General features: G+C 38.1%; 1 protein-coding gene across 14 annotated transcripts in view; it reads right to left on the bottom strand.

The window, feature by feature from the left end:
* Positions 1-1,171: 1,171 nt before the first annotated feature.
* The window catches only part of mark3a (MAP/microtubule affinity-regulating kinase 3a), a 57,294-nt gene continuing 37,800 nt past the window's right edge, over positions 1,172-20,665 (bottom strand). The window contains exons 11-19 of one of the 14 annotated variants that reach the window (XM_057859207.1): positions 18,597-18,709; positions 18,382-18,529; positions 16,707-16,921; positions 14,807-14,910; positions 14,533-14,667; positions 12,282-12,551; positions 10,781-10,807; positions 8,293-8,337; positions 1,172-2,247 (exon numbers count right to left, since the gene is read on the bottom strand). In XM_057859207.1, coding sequence (XP_057715190.1) covers positions 1,899-2,247; positions 8,293-8,337; positions 10,781-10,807; positions 12,282-12,551; positions 14,533-14,667; positions 14,807-14,910; positions 16,707-16,921; positions 18,382-18,529; positions 18,597-18,709 — 1,406 coding nt within the window. In that variant the 3' untranslated portion in view covers positions 1,172-1,898. The remainder of the gene's footprint in view (positions 2,248-8,292; positions 8,338-10,780; positions 10,808-12,281; positions 12,552-14,532; positions 14,668-14,806; positions 14,911-16,706; positions 16,922-18,381; positions 18,530-18,596; positions 18,710-20,665) is intronic. The other 13 variants (XM_057859206.1, XM_057859208.1, XM_057859210.1 and 10 more) reach the window with 13 other exon arrangements.

The following is a 20,665-nucleotide window of genomic DNA, read 5'->3' as shown; positions in this document are numbered from 1 at the left end:
CATTTTTGTTCCACTTTTATATAGGAAAGTCAATTTCATGCAATGACAGTTTTCGGCCATCGTAAAATTTGCTTATGGTTAACAGATTAATTTGTCAGATTCTTCCACTTACTTTAAGGAAACATTACTTTTTGTTCGTATTAAGCCCATATATCTAAAAGTTGGCCATTTTTCACCTAAATCAAGAAAAAATGTATTTTAAATAATGCTTTGAACAATATTCTTGAAGTTTTTCTTTTAAGATTGAATATCGAAACTTTTTGCTTAAAGTAAGTCTATTGAGCCTATTTTCAGCTAGCTGTTTTTCTTTTTCAAGAAATCTGAGTAAAAACGATTTGAAGCACTGTAGCAGTAGCAAAATTAGTGTTCCCTACCTCCACAACATTGACATCTTTTTACAATACTTACAGTGGCTGCTGATGGCGGTAAAAAACTTATATCCCTAGTCTTTGACGGGGGGCGGGGAAGGCGGCATCTATCGGGCTGTGAATGCGTATGTGTGTGTTTGGGGTGGGGGGGTTGAAGTCATCAGCCAATCAAAATATATTGAAATATTTGACCATAACTTAATTTATATTTTTCTGGTTCAATGGTTTACAACTGAGTTCACTAAATTTCTCAGTTTAATTAACAGTATAAAACATACAGGAGGACACTTCTCTCAAAGCAGCTTTCTACTCGAGTTTTACAGATTAGCAAGTTCACAGTTTAATGTTATGCTAACCCTGATGCAGGTCCGACTTTCAGTAGCAAAATTAGTGGCGTGTTCCCTACCTCCACAACATTGACTTTTTTTTTTTTTTTTTTTTTGCACTACTTACAGTGCCTGTTGCTGCTGGCCGAAAAAAACGTCTAATATCCCTCCTCTGCGGAGGAGGCGGCATGTTGTCGACATGTAATTCTGTTGGGGCTGTGTGAGTGGCTGGGTGGTGGTGGTCGAGTGTGGGTATGTGTGTGGGGCGGGGGGTGGTCAAGTCATCATTCAATCAAACGTGTGTTTGAGGGAAAAATGGATTGGCACATTCAGCAAGTGAAAAGGGATAAATTTAAGTCTGAACATAATGAAAATTCACTTAATAATGGTAGGGTCATTTCTATCCTTACAACATATGGAAAGACAATCTAAATTACTATATAATTGAACTAATTGTTTAATGCAAATAAGTTGCTTAAAAGTTGGTGGGGACAATTTGAGCATCCTGAAAAGTTGGTAGTGTGATGTTCCTACAGTCCCTATGCAAACCTACGCTCTTGACCAAACTATTGAGAACCGTGTAAAAAAAAAAAAATTCCCCAAAAACATGTTACTTTAATATCTATTGAAATAATAGTCATTTAACGAATATTGGAGTGCAAATGTTATATTTTTAAAGAGGAAAAATGAATTGTGATGTTTTAAGATGAAGAAAGAGAGACTCATCATTCAAGTAGACACTTTGACACTTTTTAATAGTCCTGGTAATGCGACCCTCACGAACGCACACGCTGCTCGCCATCGTCGCTAATTTCTTTTGATAACCTTTTCAACCCAAATACAAAAAGAAAAAAAAACTGAGTATTTTTCTGTGTGAGCTATTATTTACATGGAAAAGAAGAAAAAACGCTACGTGGTGATTTTAATCTTACTCCTTTAAGGGAAAAAAAAAAAAAAAGAAAATAAATAAGACTGGAACTCGTTCCTGTTTTGTGTGGAACCAAATCAAGTGGCTACGCGGCCCCCGACGAGCTATTAGTGGGCGGCGGGAGTGATTATTGCCCAAGAGGGAAGAAAAGAAGGTGGATTAGAACCAATACATACTCTGTGGTCTTGTTGTTTCTTATAAAAGGAGACATTTGGAAAGTTGCCACGCGGATGATTGTACAGCTTTAAATAGACGCACGCTGGTGCGCGCGAGCGCTCATAGCTTGAGCTCGTTGGAGACCTTGGAGGCAATGTTCTTGAAGGCCATGGAAGAGCCCGATATCCTCTTGAAGCGCACGCCGTTGAGCGAGAGACGAGGCAGCTTGCAGACCTCCATCTCCCACTGGACCAGGTTCTCGGCCCGCCCGTCGCCGTGCACGCACAGCAGCAGGAAGCTCTCTTGCTGCTCGTAGTCGCAGTTGTTGGCGTCTAGCACTTTGCGGATCTCCCGCATGATGTCAGACGGCTCCATGGAGCTAGTGGTGCGCATGCTCCAGGTGAAGCGCAGAGAGCGCGGCTTGCCGTCCTTGCCTTCGCCTTTGGGTTCCCCACCTGGGACATGGCGGCTGCAACGCAAACAAGAGCACGTCGGGCCTTCAGTCGCTGAAAAACGCATTTCAATCTATACCGTCACAATATACACGGATGCACAAAAAGCTCATTTGTGCTCACAAAATCTGAATTGTGGCCACTGAATGCTCTTTTGTGTCCAGAAAATGCTAAGTTGTGGCCTTGAAAAGCTCAATGTTTGATACAAAACTATGAGTCATGAAATCAATTTATGTCCACAGAATTCTGAGTTGTGGTCATGAAATCTAGTTAGTTCCAAAAATATGCTCATTTGTGGTCACAAAACCCGAGTAGGAGCCACTAAAAGTAAACGCTCATTTGTTTTCAGGAAATGCTATAATTTGATCATTCAAATCATTAAAGCTAATTTGTGGCCACGAAATGTTACATTATTTGAAAATAATTTGTGGCCACAAAAGTTAAATTGTTGTTTGTGGTGATAAAAATCTAAATTTGTTGCCACCATATGCTTATTTTGTCAAGGAAAAGCTAAATTGTGAGCCCCCCTGAAAAGTAAACTGTGTCCACGAATTGCTTACAAGTGCTGAAAAAGTACTACCAGTAATTACTAAAATAATATTGATGTTAAAATAATTTGTTATCAACATAAAAAAACATGAATATTTAGAGAATTTGCAGCAGATTAAGCACACAGCAAAAATGATGACATTTATTACTTATTTGCCCTAGTTTGTGACCACAAAAATATGAAAGCATGGGGCCGCCTATTAATTTAAACAACACTTCCGTGAAGCTGGCCCCCCATCAGACGCAAGTTTTTATTAAAAAAAGATGTCAATCGTTTAAGATTGTTTGTAGGCCTGTCCCGATAACATATTTTAGTAGGCGATATACAGTACGTCCCATAAATTATTGCCGATATGAGATATTACGTTGTTTTTTGTTTTGTTTTGTTTTTTTTAACCAAGCAACCCCGAATATAGTGACAATGCATCCTAATAAATCACTTATTCAAATGCAATGAATGGTTATTCTTAAATAAAACAAACTATATTTAAAATTTATAATTAGAAAAAAAAAACAATGCATAATGAGTCATTTTAAAGCTAGTCAAGTGCATAATATGAAATAGGTGAGAAACCCAATGTCATTTTTGTTGTCTCCCAATTAGAACCCATTAAAAGTTTTAATTTGATCCAAAATGACTGTCATCTTGTCCTACAAAGTGCAACAAATTAAAATTTATTACATCATATTATCATTACCAATCAGATTTTTCAGAATGGGTGTCATTTTACATTTATTCTTAGTGTAGAATCTGAAGTATAAGCAACTGCCTCCAGAAATTTGAACATGACATGCTTTTATTTTGAAATGTTCCCCGGAAGTACGTTTGCTAAGCCACTAGCCGTAAACTTTACACTCAGTGAAAAAACGAAAACAAAAAGTGCACTTCGCTTTCGTCAAGCGTGTAGTGTCAGTAATAAATTTTTTTTTCTTTTGTTCGCATCGCTTGCAAATTCTTTAATCCAGCGAGTTTTCATGTTTGAAGTGTCACCTTTTAACCGCGATCTTGCGTTGTGTAGAAGACTTTCAATGTTTTATAGCAGGCTAAAGTGGTGAGTACATTGTCTTTTTTCTATTAGCCTTAATGTAGCAATGCTAATGTTTTACAATGCTTAATATAGAAGTATTTCCTTCTTTTGTATCTCTGAACTTTAATTCTACGGCATGTTGATGGCCAATAAACATCTGTGAAAGCTACTTGAGTCTCATATGCACATGTGCTGCACAAATGTATGCACGCACGCACCCAGCGATAAATCACAGCCGGGAAAATTACCACCCTCATTTTCATTTACCGTGCGATAATTTGACTTATTGCATATCGCGACAGGCTTACTTGTTTGTGCTGTAAAAAGGTTCGTTTGTGGCTATATTTTTTCAAATATTTATAAATCTTTCATAGGTCAATTTGAGGTCAACCAGCTCCCCAGTTTGATTTTTTGTTTTTTCTTAACATGTAAACTTTTGCTTTACTTATAAAGCAGAAAGTGTACAGATCCTGGATCCCTTTTATATAAAGAAAGCCTGGATTAAACGCCATTATATAAATTAGGGAAGTCCCCGATACGATCACGTGATCAGAAATCATGCTGATCACGCCATTTTTCAGAGGATCGGAATCGGGTTTTTAATTACAAAATTATATTCATGTTTTTCTGCTTCATGCTCATACAGCGCCACAGCCTCTTACCCTCCCTCATACTATGCAGTGCGACAAAAACAGTTTTTCTTGGTCAGGGGCAGTTTACATGGAGACTCCGCGACAAGAAGACGCAATGACTGTGTTGTGGAGTGGCCTCGCGTTCGTATGGTGTCGAAGAAGACAGAAGGCAAAGACGCAAACCTTGGAATCCTGCCTCCAAAGTGGAAGAATTCGATTGCGGGGGTTTGAGGGGGGCTTGCTCCACATGCATATCAAAAGGTCCCGCGGCGCGGGACCACGCCGATAACGTCAGCGCTCGTACACGTCACATTGGGCGTGCGCAGCGGTGCTTCTAAACATTAAAAACAGGAAATATGGCGGGACGTGGGCTTTACTGAATATTTTTTATTTAAATAGGTTGAATGTCTCCATTTTTGTGCCTTTTTGAACAAAAGAAAATGCCATTGCTTGGAGTGGGCGGGCATGTTGTCTTCCGGGCTGAGGAGGTCAAAGTGCATCATTCGCTGTCGCCTTGTAAATCTGCACTGCCCCCTAGGGCCTGGCATGAATACTACATCGTTTTCGTGCGGAATTGCGACATTGTTCGAATGGAGACGGAACCATATAAATCCAAACATGAAATTTTTCGTCTTCTCAGAGAGTCACCATGTAAATGGCCCCTTGGTCACCAGTGCAGCTGGCGCTTGGTACTTAACGTTAACGATGATTGACAGGTTTGTAACTTTGATCTGGCCTGAGAATCCTCGGTAACTCTACGATCAAAGGCACAAATGTGTTAATCATTGTTAAAGTTGCAGCCCAGTCTGAAGTGTGCTGTGCCAATCATTCATTGTGTAGGTGAGAGATTTTTCTTGGCAGCGTGAGTGTCAAAGTTTTGTGCCGGTGCACCTTAAGAAAAAAGTGAGGTGCAACCAATGCAAAAAGTCCGGAGCCTTGGCAACATATATCGCAAAGTTGATTTTTTTCTAATATCTTTCTATCAAAAACAGAGCTATTCAAGGTATTTGGTGAAAATTCTTCTAGTTTTAATATCGCAATATATCGCAACCCCCCCCCCAAAAAATCGCAATGATAGTTTTTTACAATATCGTTCAGGCCTAATTTCAACTTATAAAAACAAGTGTTACGCAAGATGGCTCCTATTGATGGTGATTGTCTTTCCCCGTCAATGGCACACAAACATAATTATTCTTTCGCGGTTCTACTGTATCATGTAAACAAACATGTTGAATCATGATCTGAGGCTGGACGGCTCATGCTCGAGCAGGCATGACAGGAGGCGGGGGTGTTGGAGGAGGAGGTTTCAAGGCTGACATGGCAACATGCAAAAAGAGCAAAAAAAAAAAAAACAAGCGCGACAGCATCGATGTCATGCAGCCGACGAAAACAACCGGACGGCACAAAGTCCTGACGCATTTACACTATGTCCCGTCAAAAAATGATTAAAAAAATGACACCTTTTATGCACTACATAAGCAAAATGAGCATATCAGGGATGGAACAGGAGGGCTAATATTTCTTTATTTGAGAGTGTTTTGTCTTTAAAAGGCGGGGCTTGGTCAAATTGGCGGATGCAAGATAGTTAACTCACTGACTTCCATTAACAGCAATAGAAGTTCATTCTATTTGGACTAGGACATTATTGACTTAACAATGGTCCAAACGCTTTTTTGCCTTGAAAAGCATTATATGAGTACGTAAAATAGTAATTTAATGTATATACACACATAATTTAATGTATATACACATATAAACATAGTGAAAATTCATAAAAATTGAAAAAAAATAGAGAATTAAAATTTAAAAAGTAGAACTTTAATAACTCAAAAAGAATTTAAAAAATATATTCCTGCCTTTGTTTTTGAACTCTTCACCCCCCAAAATCCTCTAATACATTAAAAAAAAATCTTCTAATGATTTATTTATTTTTTTATTTTAGGTTTTCTCATTTTTAGCTGTATTTTTTTCCAATGATCTATATTAAGTACAGGTAGTCCCCGAGTTACGAACGAGTACCATTCCTATTTTCCCTTTAAAAATTCAAAAATAACGATCCAAAAAGTCCAAAAGTATTGTATTTTGTATTGTATTGTATTGGTGGAGGATACGCTGCCCTCTGGTGGAAATGTTGGGTCTGGCTGGACTGTCGTTCAATAATGCTTCCATACCGGGGGTACACAGATCTCACGTGGATGAAGGATAGCTGCTTTCTGGCTTGGCCCACATAAGGCTGTAGGTTGCTTCAGCTAAAGTATGGTTGTGTTTGCACTTGTAATTAAGCTTAGAGCTACAGATTGTCGAGTTATGTGTGACCAATTTACTCTGAATTGTAAATAGGTTAGCATAGGTAGCATTTAAGACAGCAGACCTTTGTGAAGCAATTAGGCTAATTTAATCTACTAAATTTACATATTGATCAGACTACATGGACGTTTGAACACCAATCGTTTTGTGTCGAGTGATTTATTGTTGAAATACGTGTCGTTTTGAACAGACGCGTACATATGTGTGTTACAGCTTTAGAAATTGTCAAAATTGAAGGAAGTAAAAAGCTTCAAAAAGCACAATTGCTGTTTGCTGTCAGTCAAGCTGAACAATTTCAAGTTTATCAAGGACAGAACAATGAATGTTAATAAATTAAAAAATAAGATACTGTGAGGTACAATTAGGTACAGTTTGTGCGACTAAAAAAAAAAGACGGGAGACAAAACGGCAGACAAGACTGTGGCGTCATAAAATTGAAATTGCCTAAGTATGACGTTACCTGGGGACTACCTGTATGTTTTTATTAATACTATTTTTATGCACTTATTTATTTCTCCAATGTTGTATCCAATATTTGTTAAATGTAAATTCAGCAAATATTCTCGATGTTTAATTTAAAATATACATTTACATTTTTAGCAAAAAAGTAAAGAAAATGTCAATATTTATTTTTTAAAAACTTTTTATATAAACAAGTAGACAAAAACGTTCATTCCGGTAATGTTTTAATGTCTTTTTTTTAATTTAAAATACAAAAACAATGAAAAACTAAAGGTTGTTTATACGTTTATTTAAAATACAAAAACAATGAAAAACTAAAAGTTGTTCATAAGTTTTTTTGTTTTTTTTTTTTAAAAAGAGCTAAAAACAGTAAATATTGTCTTAATTATTAAAGAACTCTAAAGCAGGTACAACAATAGGAAGGTTGTTGATGTGCTTCCTTAGTTTAAGTGTTGGAATTAGTAAGATTGAATGATTCAGACATCTATTGCCGATTTATCTGCCGATAAATTGATTGAAGAAATATCATTAAAGGTGTGGGGAGCAGCGAACCAAAGTCACACTATACAGTTCACTTTTTAACATGATAATCTATATGTCAACATATCAAATTTCAGAATTTAACTTTGTACATTTTACCATGGTAAACAAGTTAAGGATTTTAATGTTTTGTAAATGTTTTAGTAAGACACTTTGCAATTCAACTTGAAACATTAGACATCTCCATTGGAGTTTACGTTTTAGCATGACATGAATGATGTTTTGTGATGTCACATTTTAACATGATAAAATTCATACTTCCAGTCCTAATGGATTGAAACGTGTACCAACGTCAGTGTAGGCCAATAAACTGAATGAATTTATGACATAACATTAAAGCTGGTAGAAGAGTAAAGAATGTTGCTTATGTGTGTCCGTAGTTTGAGTGTTGTAATTGGTAATATGCCAAAGTGAATGCAAAACAGTTCATTTTAAAGCAGATTTGGTTGCTCTATCCCCATCAATGGAAGCCAATGGATTAATTTCTGCTCTACTGTTCCATTTCAGACACTGTGGTTTTCCAGAGTGATTTGGGGAAGCTCACCTTGAACCCTCGAGTCTCCCGTTTCTCTCAAACTCTGTGGAGACTCTAAGGGGCGCGTGAGACGACGACGAGGCGGAAAAAGAAGACAAAAGAAGAAAATGTAGATGGTGTAGCGTCACGGTATTAAAACAGCAACACACCCGTGTGTCCAACACAACAATGACAACACAGAAAAATGAAATCTCAACAACCAATCACATCTTCACACGTTCCTTACTAGCTTAAAGTGGCTACATCACCCCTTTTGGACAACTTTAACAACAAAAACAGCTTCTTCTTTGACAAAATCAGTGAACGCCAAGTGAAAAAAAAAAAATAGAAAAGCGATATACAAGTGAAATCCCATTCAACAGTTCCCATTTTAAAAGCCCGTAGTACCGGAGTTATCCACTGGAGGCTAGCTTCAAAACTGAGCAATTTACGTTACACGCAATGCAAAAAACGTTGACTTTCACCACCAAAAATCAATCTATTTACAGCCTGCTACAAGCTTTAAATTTAAATCTGAATTCTTACTAGAAATGTCATGCCTCCGCTACTTTTTGTGTGTCGTGTTTTCTTAGATTGCTAAATGCTTAGACTGCCCCAAAAAATTACCAATAGATATTTCCTGATATTACTGCCCACCACGATTCAATTTTGATCCATATCAATTGATTTATCAAGATATTCTGATAACATTCAGTTCCATTTCACCTAAAGCAACCAGAAAGCCAAAGCAATTTTCACATTTTTGACCATTTTGTTGCTGAAATGTTTCAGACATTCAAATGAAAAACATTCTTTCGTACAAAGCGGCATAATTAAAAGATGAAAATCTTGATTGATGTTTTGCATTTGATTGGATGATTGTTTAAACAATCAATGTACTTATCCAGGTCCATGCATAGATACACCCCTACATAAAAGCTTGAAGTAGTAATAGTCCTCATTGAACGATCGAGGACTACAGGAATCAGGAAAAACAAAAAGAAATATTTTCTAAAATCTTCATTTTTATTTTATATAAATATTATTAAAAAAAATTTTTTTTACTATTTTTGTTTAAAATAATAATAATATTTTTTTATATCCACTTCTTAAACTGCCCGAAGGGAGTTCTAACGTTCTTGCTTACTTTTTTTCTTTGGGAGGACATTAAAATTGCTTCTCTTCTGTTATTTGTGAGAAGTATCAGAATGAAATTTGGTAGGTATATATACACTTCGATCCTCTGATCCCCATTTTCTCATTTTAAGTCTCAGGGCAGGGTTATTAATTAATAGCGGACTTAGTGTTTTCTGTAGGTCCTGAATTAGCCAGTAGAGGGATCAGTACCATCAGAGGTCATTTTAAACTTGCTAAATTTAAAAAATATGTAATAAAGAAAAAAAAAACATAAAGCAATATTTTCTAAAAGAGGATTGAAAAAAAAAAAGGGATTTGAATCACTCCCAGGTCGACGAAGGTTAGGTTCAGACCGCCGGTCTTTGCACTAACGCAGTCCAACACATCAATTCTCTTATCCCTATTTTCTAATTTTAAGTCTCAGGGCAGGGCTATTAATTAATAGCGGACTTATTGTTTCCTGTAGGTCCTGAATTAGCCAGTAGAGGCCATTGTAGCTCATTTTGAACTTGTTAAATGAAAAAATCTTCGTCTTTGCACTAACACGCAAACCGACACGCCCTGAGCAAACTGGCCCGCATGCGCAGATGCATCAAAACAAATGACTACACATGCTGGCTCTACATTATTCTATAGGGAGCCCATATTTTGATTTCCAAAAAAAGGACACAAATAACAGACACTAATAATCCCTGTTTAGTCTTATATTCAAAGTTTATATGTGTGTATAGAACGCGTGCACGCACTGTGCGTCCATGAAGCACACACACATAGTCAGTTTGCCCCGACTCTTGGCCGTGTAAGCAACATTGAAATACTGCTCATTTGGCACACAGAAAGAAAATCGAGCATTCTCAGGCTTAACTTTTTTTTCTCTTCGTTTTGTTTTTTTTAATGACTGGTCCAACCCAACTCCTACCTAAAAGCTGAGTTCAAGCTAGGCGCTAATGGTAATGCACAGCTTCATCGCTGCAGTCTTCCCTGCCTCTCTCAATCTTTGCTGCATGAATTCCGATTTAGGAGACTTGAGAGTTCATACCGTCACCACATTTTGAAAAATGTGGTCCAACTCCAATTTACAACTATACGAAAGTGACCCAGATCGGATCTGAAATGGTCCACTTCAATGCAAACGTTCTCCTTCAGACCGTCAAGTTAATGCCTCACTTAAGTGGGAAAACCACAAAAAATCGGATTAGTGCATTAAAACACCAAAACACTGTATTTGTGGTCCAATGTAACATATTTCCATCCAGCTAAAAACTTCCGTGCAAGACGGCAAAAGCCAGTTGTGTGAAACTAACATGTAGTATGTGTATTTGTGAGGGCAGCCAGGCGGCGTGTTAGTGGCGTGCGACAGCGCAGGCAGTACTGGTCCTACCTTTTGGTAAACCTGAACGACATGTTTCTACAACAGAACAACAACAACAAAAAACAGCGTCAAAGTTTGGCGGTGCGCACGACAGCAACAAGAAAAAAACGGACGCAGCGGAAAACGCAACCAAAAGGATTGGTCGCACGCCTGCTGCTTTGGAATCCATTTCGTCTCTGTGTTTGCTCACCATAAAAGAGGAAATTTACCGTTTTATTGTAGTTATTTAATGTAACAATTACATAACAATACTTTTTATTTAAGTTCTTAATTTGTATGTGCTTAACCTTTCATACACAAATTATGATAACCAAAATCAACTCAAGTGGTTTTTAAATTGATCAGAAATAAAAACCTAAGCTGTCCACTGTAGTGACCTCTGTCCCCTAGTAGTTAAAACATTTTATACTGTATTTTTTTAAAAAATATATAATTTTACAAATATAAATATACACTGTATATATAAATAGAGATTATGTGATAAATTACCGTATCGGCCCGAATATAAGACGGTGTTTTTTGCATTGAAATAAGACTGAAAAAGTCGGGGACGATTTATATTCGTGGTCTAGACATTATACCCATTCACGACGCTAGATGGCGCCAGATTATCATTGAAGCGATGTTCTGTCATGACAGATCTCAGCTACTCTCAAGTTTAACCAGTTTACATTATTTTATTGCAATGTTTTTCCTTATTCAGATTTGTTTCAAGACTATCGTTACAGTTAGACTTCACTTTGATGGTTAATGCAATTATTGAAATTTTGTTGTTTTATCACAATAGATTGGTTTATTTACATTTCAAAAACCAGAAGCCATTCATTTACGAATGTGATTGCACTTTAGTTTACATATTTAAATGTTCAGAAGATATTAAGATTTGAATGAGGCAAAATAACATGCTTTTTCTCTCAAATATATTGTTATAATCATTTGTTTCAGATATACTGTAATTATTTTCTGGATAAAAATTAATTTGGTGTTCAAAAAGTCTTTTTCAAACTTGAGTTTTGAAAAAGCGGGGGTCGTCTTACAATCAGGGCCGTCTTATATTTGGGCCAATACGGTAATATGATTTGAATTCAAAACAAATACAATTAAAATGACGAAAAACAACACTATAAAGTTGATTAATGGGAAAAATAGCATTTAACACTTTCTGTGCCATTGACGATGATAGACATCCAATAATGTGGCTCTTTTCATCGTTCTGTGAATTTAGACATTTTTTTCTAGTAGACATCTAATCCATTTGAAGTGAGAAAGCTGACAGTGAATGAACAATTAGTATGTCAACATTCGTTCATTCACTGCCACCCTCCAACGTTCAAACGATTGGACGTCTCTTGCCTTCAGTGGCAGCCAATGAGTTAACTGAGTGCTCTGTAAAAGGTTAAATGCAAACAGTAACGAACTTCAAGCTCAAGTTCTGCACATGTGCAGTGATGTATTAGCGGGAAAAAAAAGATCATGATTAAAAAAAAAAAAAAAAAAAAAAATGACTTACCTGCGCGTGAGCTTAGAGGTGAGCTTGGAGAAGAGGTTGCTGGTGGCGCGGGAACGCGTCTGCGAGAGCGGCGAAGCGTCGTGCGAGAGAGTGGGTGAGGCGGGCGGCCCGTTGTAGGTGGCCGTGCGGCGATCGCGCAGCTGCCCGCCGTGGAAGGTGCTGCGGCTGGCTGTGCCGCGTGGGAAACGCAGGCGCTCTGGTGTGGCTGCCGCTGCTACACTGTGAGTGGATGCCACCGGGTTACGCTGACCGCCTGGAGACACCGACACGCTGAGGGAAAACAAAAAACAGAGTGGAAATATCATGACAAATACCAGAGGAATGATTGTGTGAATTGTCTGAGTAAATAATGTCCCATGGGAAGGTCTCAGCTGTCATCAAGATTCTTATCCACAAATGAATAAGCACAGGTCAGTTATGAAAAAAAAATCTGAATTGAACTGTTCACACTGCATGAAACAAAATCAGATATGAGAAAGAAATCGGAATTGACCCGCAGTGTGAACGTTGCCTTAGATACCTGGAATGTATGGGAGCACGAGTGATTACGTCTTTTTGGGGTTTTGAGATGCCTAAAATACACAATGTACCATGGTCGCCTAATTGTAACGCATTTAATTTTTTTGGATGAATTTTTGTTCCCACAGCTGCTTTCCTCATTGACTTAATTGTACAGTGAACATAAATGCAATACTGACAATATGATCAGCAACAAGTTAGACATTGTCCACAGACATGGGGTCAAAGTTGAAGGTAGAGGAAAAAATGGAGGAAAAGATCAGGAGAAGAATAAAAAGTTAAAAGATTTTTGGACATTTAGACACCTTAAGCGGCGTCTCCAGTGGCTCAACACACTCCAAGCAGCCAATCAGAAGAGGGGGGTGTTGGTTTCGGACAAATTTTATCCATGCAGTGGTACCTCTACATACACAGTTAATTTATTCCAGGACCTTGTTTGTAAGTCGAAATGGTCGTATGTCGAGCATGATTTTCCCCATATGAATACATTATAATTCCATTAATCCGTTACAAAGCCTGAAAACCTACACAAAATCCTTAATAAATGGTGCTGGTACTATTGCAAATAGCAATTACACAGCAGAGCAAAAGGAATAAATTCTGAATAAAGCTCGTAATATAAGTGTCATAATGTCCCGAATCGGGTTCTAATGTGGTTCTAATGTGTTTTGCGTGGTATACCTGACAGAGTGAAGGAGGACTTTTTACTTTCACTTTTCATGTTCTGCTGCAGCGGACAGTAGGCATGTTGTGTTGCACAAGTTCTGAATAAATGATTAAAAACCTGATGAAGGTGGCAATTTTTTGGGTGATGTTACAATCATTGTAATTGTCACCTTAGCCTATAAAGACCGGCGAATGGAGGTCAGAGGAGGACCGTCGAGATCATAGACATTCTATGGCCGTATTGTCGAGCCAGTTCATGGACACGCACACCACGCTCATATTTTTCCATCATTTCCATCTTCACTTCAATGGTAAGCCTCATCTTTTTCCTTTTTACACCACCTGCACTAACATTCTTGGAACCTATGTTGATTTCTCTCACAAGAAAATCCCCCGTGCAGCCCGCTTGCGGGAAAACTAAGAAACTGCGGCGCAGTCATAAATCGCCGTCTTTCGTGCATTTTGTCGGATGTAGAAACAAATGGCGAGTCAAATTTTACGTCGGATATCGAAAAGACCGTGTGTTGAAGTGATTGTATGTCGAGGTACCACTGTACATATGTTTTAAAAGTAAAATACAATTATGAACTTATTACCTTTCCCCCAAGGACATTTATCATTTTGTGATTAAAATTCATGAAATTAGTTCATAGATTTCGTTTTGTAAACTGACATTTTTTTCAATCTCAACTATTAAAAGTTGGAAAAAAAATATCTTAATGTACTGTACAATCATTCAATTTTGTGTCGTTTGTAAGTTTTTTCGATACAATGGAAAAATATAGATTTTTTAACAATCAAATGTTAATTATTGTTTTACATATTTCTAATGCATTTCAAAATGATTTTGTAGAATTAGGAAAAACTGATGTGTTTTTTTTTTCAGAATAAGTGATGCAAAATTGTCCTGAATTAACTGAAAAATTGTATTTTGGTCATTTTAAAAGTGTTGTGTAGCTGTTGGCGTATCGGTAGCGTGCCGAGCGGCAGGCGCAGACATTGGGAGAAAGATGGGCGGCACTCGCAGGGGGTGACATGGGTAACGGGGACGTCCCCGTCATCTTACTTGGACGGGCAGTAGTCCAATGCGTAGTAGGAGTGTGGCAGCGTGGCCCAGCCCGCCTGGCAAGCATACAAGGGGCCGGCCGCCTGGCACCGGAGGGACGGCGAGGGGCTGACTGCACGGGCCACTGAGCTCATGCTGGACCCCCGCGCGACCCCCCCCGATGTGGCAAAAGTCAGACAACAGCATCAGAGGAGGCAAAAGTCAATACCAAGGCGGCCAAAGAAAAGAAAAGTGACTGGGACACACAGCGATCAGATTTCTGCTAGTTTCTCACCTGTTTTCTTTCCCGTTGGGAATGACGGACAGGCGGTCGGTGTTGTTTCGGTCGCTGCACACGTACGTGTTCCTGCGTGTCATCCCCGCTGATGCCGTGTTGTTCTGTGGGCCAAGAACAATGCCATCAAACTCAGTAGGGTTTCCTGCGATGCAGGGCTGCCGCAACCTAATGTTTTGATACTCGTTTAATCAGCAATTATTTTGAGATGAGATACCTCATATATTTGAATACATTACAAAAATCTGCTTTCTTAGAACAACAAAGTAATCAGAATCAGAATAATGACTATTTCTTTGAAGAAGCATCGAATAATTTTTATGTCAACAATGTCTCTAAAAAACAAGTATCTCTACCTTCCCCCTTTTTTTATTTAAAACATTTAAAAATAATATTAAAGAATTTTGTCCCCCCCTTTTGTTTTATTTAAACTAGAGCTGAAACGAGTACTCGAGCAACTCGAGTAACTCGAGTTTAAAAACTGATCCGAGTAATTTTATTCACCTCGAGCAATCGTTTATTTTGACAGCTCTAAGCATCACGTTTTGCTCGGACTACTTTTAATGCAGGACAACGCGCTGTCACGTGCGGAGAGGAAGAAGGGAGAAAAAAAAACTTACTGCAGCTGACAGCCGCCACAAACGACGCCGACGTTGCCAAATACTAGCCCGCACGATGCTACGTTGGTAACAGCTAGCGTCTGATGCGTCTCATAAAGATCACATGTATGTTGAACTAGATGCGCAATGACAAACTCGGCCGCGTCTGGGCAGCGTTATTAAACAGCCGCCATCTTAAAGCAGTACAGCGCTAAGCGCTAATAAAGAGCGCTAAGCGCTAATAAATAAGATTAACGTTACTGTCGCTACTAGCTCACGTAAAGTTAGCCCTGCGGAGGACTAGGTTTCAATTAATTATGACCATTGTCGTTGCGTGGCTAACGTGTCTTACATACAGGCTTTAACATAACATAGCATTGTGGAGTGATGAGGGTGTAAAATAAAAACTTAATCATGCTAACTATCAATTTTAGCTCTGTAGTCATTGCTGGATAAAACGCCAAGTAGCACTGGTCCCTAATGTGCTCCAGTACAGCCTGTATCATACATTTATTTTGAACACTGCAAAAACTCAAAATCCTATCAGACTTACAGTTTAGACTAACTTAAAATTTAACTAGAACTTAAAAATGGCTTGACACAAAGAGAAATTCAATTGAAACACGTGGGAAAAAATCCAAACTTTTAAGTGATGTGTGTTATCAAGCGTAACGGCATTTTTAGGTAATATATATATATATATATATATATATATATATATTTTTTTTTTTAAATAAGATCTAAAAGTTTTTTGAGTGAAAGCAGTGAATTAAGTCTTTTTTTTTTAATTCTAGCTACAATATACATCGAAAATAAAGACATTGATTGACTGAAAATGGTTCAAGATTAGATGAAATGTCTTGTTTTCTCATGTATATTTATAATTGCTCTTCACCTAAAAATATATTTGTTTTATCCGATTACTCGATTAATCGATAGAATTTTCAGTCGATTACTCGATTACTAAAATATTCGATAGCTGCAGCCCTAATTTAAACCCACCAAAAAATAACTTCAAAAAAATGAATATTTACCATTATTTTCCTAGTTTTAGTTTTAATTTTAAAAATGTAAACAAAAAGAAAAAAGTGAATCTTGGGTATTTGAAGGTCCACAATGTCTAAAACAATACAGCAACTATAAAAATAGTGGTCAATTCGTTGATTCATCGTGGCAGCCCAAACGTGCAAGTATTTTTAACACACTGGCTGCAATTCATAGAAATGCCAGCCTTTCCCATTCCAAATGGAGGGGACGTCAAACATCAATAGCACAGACACATGATCATTGAGTACACTCACAGTTTGTCCTACGGTAGCGCCTTTTCTGCGGTCAGGTATGTCAGCCTTGTTGGGGTTGTTGGCGTTGCCAAGCAAGGGGCTGGCGGGCGGGGCGCCGCGGCTTCCTGGAGCCCCAGATTTGCGCAGCTGGACACCACCGTCATCCTTGCTGTTGTCGACGGCGGCCGTCTGGCTGCGCTTGGGGTGGGCCGTGCCAGCGCTCGCGTTCTGCCCAACTGGAGGGGGAAAAATGGACAAGACTTCATTAGAAAGAAAAAAAAAAAAGTCCCGACCCAAGGCTGTGTACTGGTACAAAACAAAGATTTTATACAGATGGATATCCACCGTTAACTACGACAAGAGGTTGGTATGCTAGCGCCTAGGCCTGAACGATACTGGAAAAAACTATTGCTGCGATTTTTTGGGGGGTTTGCGATATATTGCGGTATTATATTGCGATATTAAGACATCTTTTTTCTCACTTTTTCCCCCAAAGTATGATTTAAAAAAAAAAAAAAATATATATATATATATATATATATATATATATATATATATTACTAAATGCTTTTTAAGCACTTCAAATGTAATAATTATGATCAGTTTTAAACATAACTGTCCCACTGAATCATTTTTTAACAAGAATAAAGTACTGTAGTAGAAAAATGCTTGGCTTTATTAAAGGCTTCTGTTTACCTAACATGGCTGTGACTCTTCAGTGACATGTAGAAATCACAAACTCCTCATAATCACTTCTGGCGTTTATTTTATATGTCTCGAACATCTCCACATTCTCCCCCCACAGATACACACATTCATTCCAACCTGCGCTTCTTTGCAGAAACTGTTTAACAAGTTAAACGATGATTGACAGATTGCTGCCCGACTTCTTTGACCAGATCAAAGCCATCGTTAACTTTAATAAGCATGTCCTGCAGTGACTGAGAGCTGGGAAAGGGAGTGAAAGAGGCTGTGCGAGCGAATGAAGCAGATCAAAGGTTTGTGGATTGGGGGAAAAAACAAAACAAAAACAAAAAAAAAAACTATCGCACATCCTTGCGATGGTACTATCGTGCATTCGCACATCGCGATGGCGATGTTTAAACGATATATCTTTCAGGCTTACTAGCGCCTATTAGCCATTTTCAACTAACACTAAGATGACTTTATTCCCAAGGAAGGCACCGTCAGATGAATTATGCCATTACAGAATTGCAGTTTAATGCAGTGTGTGTTTTAACAGATTTAAAGAGGTCGGATAGCCACGGTGTGCTATAACAAAGCTGCTTGCCCTGAATTAATCAAATAGCCTACCATGGGGATTTTTAAAGACATCGTCCACTGCATGCTTAGAGGTCAAAGTCAAGTAGCTTAAAATTTTTCTTTGTAAATGTAGTGACTCTTTTGTTTTATGGTTTCAGAGTGCCTCAGAGAACACGAGTGGAACTTGTGGTGTGTGATCCCCCTCTACAGGCCACAGCATGCCCCAAATATCTTATTAAATGCTCTAAACTTATTCCCCCCCAACATCACGAGTTACTTGCCTATGTTGTTCGTGTTATATTTTGACTTAATGTATTATGTCATTAACACAATCATGGAAAATGATTTAAATTTCCATTGAAATTCAATATAAAGGCCTACTGCACTAATTGTGCAAATTGGAGTGCTACATATTGCAAGATGACAGGCCAACCTTGCTCGCTGTAGCGTCTTTGCTTGTGGTTGGACGAGACGCTGCGCTGGACTTTGAGGTGCGAGGGTGACTGGCCATTGAGCTCGCTGTTGGGTCTGGGCTTGGCCAGTGATAGGTTGCTACTGGATGCCGACTCGCCGTGCTCCAGCTGAGGGCGGAAATCAAAGGTGAGAGGGCCCGGCAAAGCCGGCAGAAGGCGCGTGGCCGACGCTCACCTCCGAGGCCTTGCGGCCCAGCAGCAGGTACGTGGCGGTGATCTCGTCATACTTCATCTTGGCCAGAGACTCCTGGATCTCGTCCAGGTTGTAGCCCATGCCTACCATCACGTCTGCACACACGGAATTGTGTTAAAAAAGGCGGCTTTCACGAATAACAAGGGAAAATAATAATTTTGAAATGATAGCTGTATAATATGGATTGTATTGACTGGTAGTCAGTTAAATTTATTTAAATTCAACCCTATTGAGAGTGTTAAATGTCTGATCCATTTGGACTTGAGGACAGCGATTGAACAATCACTGCCTACCCTTCCAATGCAAATGAACCGCACGTCTTCCGCCATCAATGGCGCTGAATGAGTTAATTCATTTATGGTAATTTGTTGTTTGGGTTTATACAGATATAGAGAAACCATAAATAATATAGATAAATAAATACCCCATCACAAGCTTAAAATGTATTATCCCACCACGATAAAGCAAATAATTATAGAGTATCATGTAAAGTAAAATTTGTATGCAATTTTTTTTTAATTGATCACAAACATGTATCATTTATCACGAAATAATGGAAACCTAATTAGTTAAAATGTGCAATGTATCACTTTAAAACCTGACATTTACAACGTTAAAATTTGAAATTTCTTTTTTTAGTTTGAGAAATTTTATCAAGTTAAAATGTGACATTTACCAGATGAAAATGGGAAACTTTTCTTGTTAAAACATAAGAGTTGTCACATTAAAAACTTTAATTTATTATTTTAAAATGTGAAATTTTACTCGTTAAAACGTTCAAAACTGAATCTTATTATGCTAGTTTAAAATTTGTCATGCTAAACAGTAAAATTTTTCATAATAAACATTTACATCTCATTAATTTATCCTGTGAAAAATGGAAGCTTGTCTTGTTATTAAGTGGAGTGTGTCATATTAAAACATTGAAATTTGTCATTAAAATATATGAGATTTTATCATCTGAAAATGTGACATTTGTCATGTTAAAAAGTATTATCTTCAAACAACAGCAAAGATTTAAAAGATTTCATCATGCGTATTTGGTTTGTTTCTTCTCTGCGAAACAGTGGCTGTAAAGATGAATGCCTGTTTGAGTGTGAACATTGAGCACGCGTTCCTCCCCTTTTCCATTTGAGCAGCAAAATGGTGATTGGTCGCCCTGAGCACTCACGTGGACATGCGGCAGGTGTGCAGTTTCTGCACGCTTGCAAGGACGGCCGACCCTTCAGGGGGCTCATCATCCTCGTCCTCGTTTAAGATGAGGATGATGGTGAGTGCAACATCCGGCTTTTAAATTTAGCATTCATTTTTAAACATGTTTGGCGTCACCATGACTCACATGTACACGTTTTTCCCGTCGGGGTGGCTCGGCATTTAATGGAACCGTACAACTGCAGTATTGAATTGTTTCTTTTAATGCAGGGGTGTCCAAACGTTTTGCAAAGGGGGCCAGATTTGGTGTGGTAAAAATGTGGGGGGCCGACCTTGGCTGACGTCCTTTTCGTAGAACAATATATTTAAGCACATTTTAGCAAGCCATTCAGTGTGTCACATTTGCTTAATTATTTTTTTTTCTTTCGACTCTCGGGCTCTTGCGAAATACTGCTGCTGTGACATTAAACTAGCTTCAAGTTGCTTCAATTTCTCGCTGCATATCTTCCCTGTAATCTTGTCGCACATGTCAGCGTGTCTTGTTTGGTAATATCGCCTCACATTCAAATCTTTAAAAACAGCGACGTCTCTTTGCAAATGAGGCAGACACAGTTTTTGCGTATTTTAGTGAAGAAATAGTCTAATTTCCACCTATCCTTGAGCGTTGGCCATCACAGTCAACTTGCTTTTTTTTTTGTTGATTGTCACCATTTTAGAAAATGGAAGTAATGGGTCACATGGAGTAATGTTGCTTAGCCCTTAAATACCTCCAACATGAAGCAATTATCAGAGAATCCCTAAATTTGAAAAATAAGGTCCTAATGAAACCTTTTTTCAAATTTGTAAAAAGAAAAGTCAAAATGAATGTGTGTAATAAATGCTCTATATCTATAAACCAT

Source organism: Corythoichthys intestinalis, chromosome 15, assembly GCF_030265065.1.
Source record: "Corythoichthys intestinalis isolate RoL2023-P3 chromosome 15, ASM3026506v1, whole genome shotgun sequence".
NCBI classification, from domain to species: domain Eukaryota; kingdom Metazoa; phylum Chordata; class Actinopteri; order Syngnathiformes; family Syngnathidae; genus Corythoichthys; species Corythoichthys intestinalis.
This window is presented reverse-complemented; position numbering and strand designations above follow the sequence as displayed.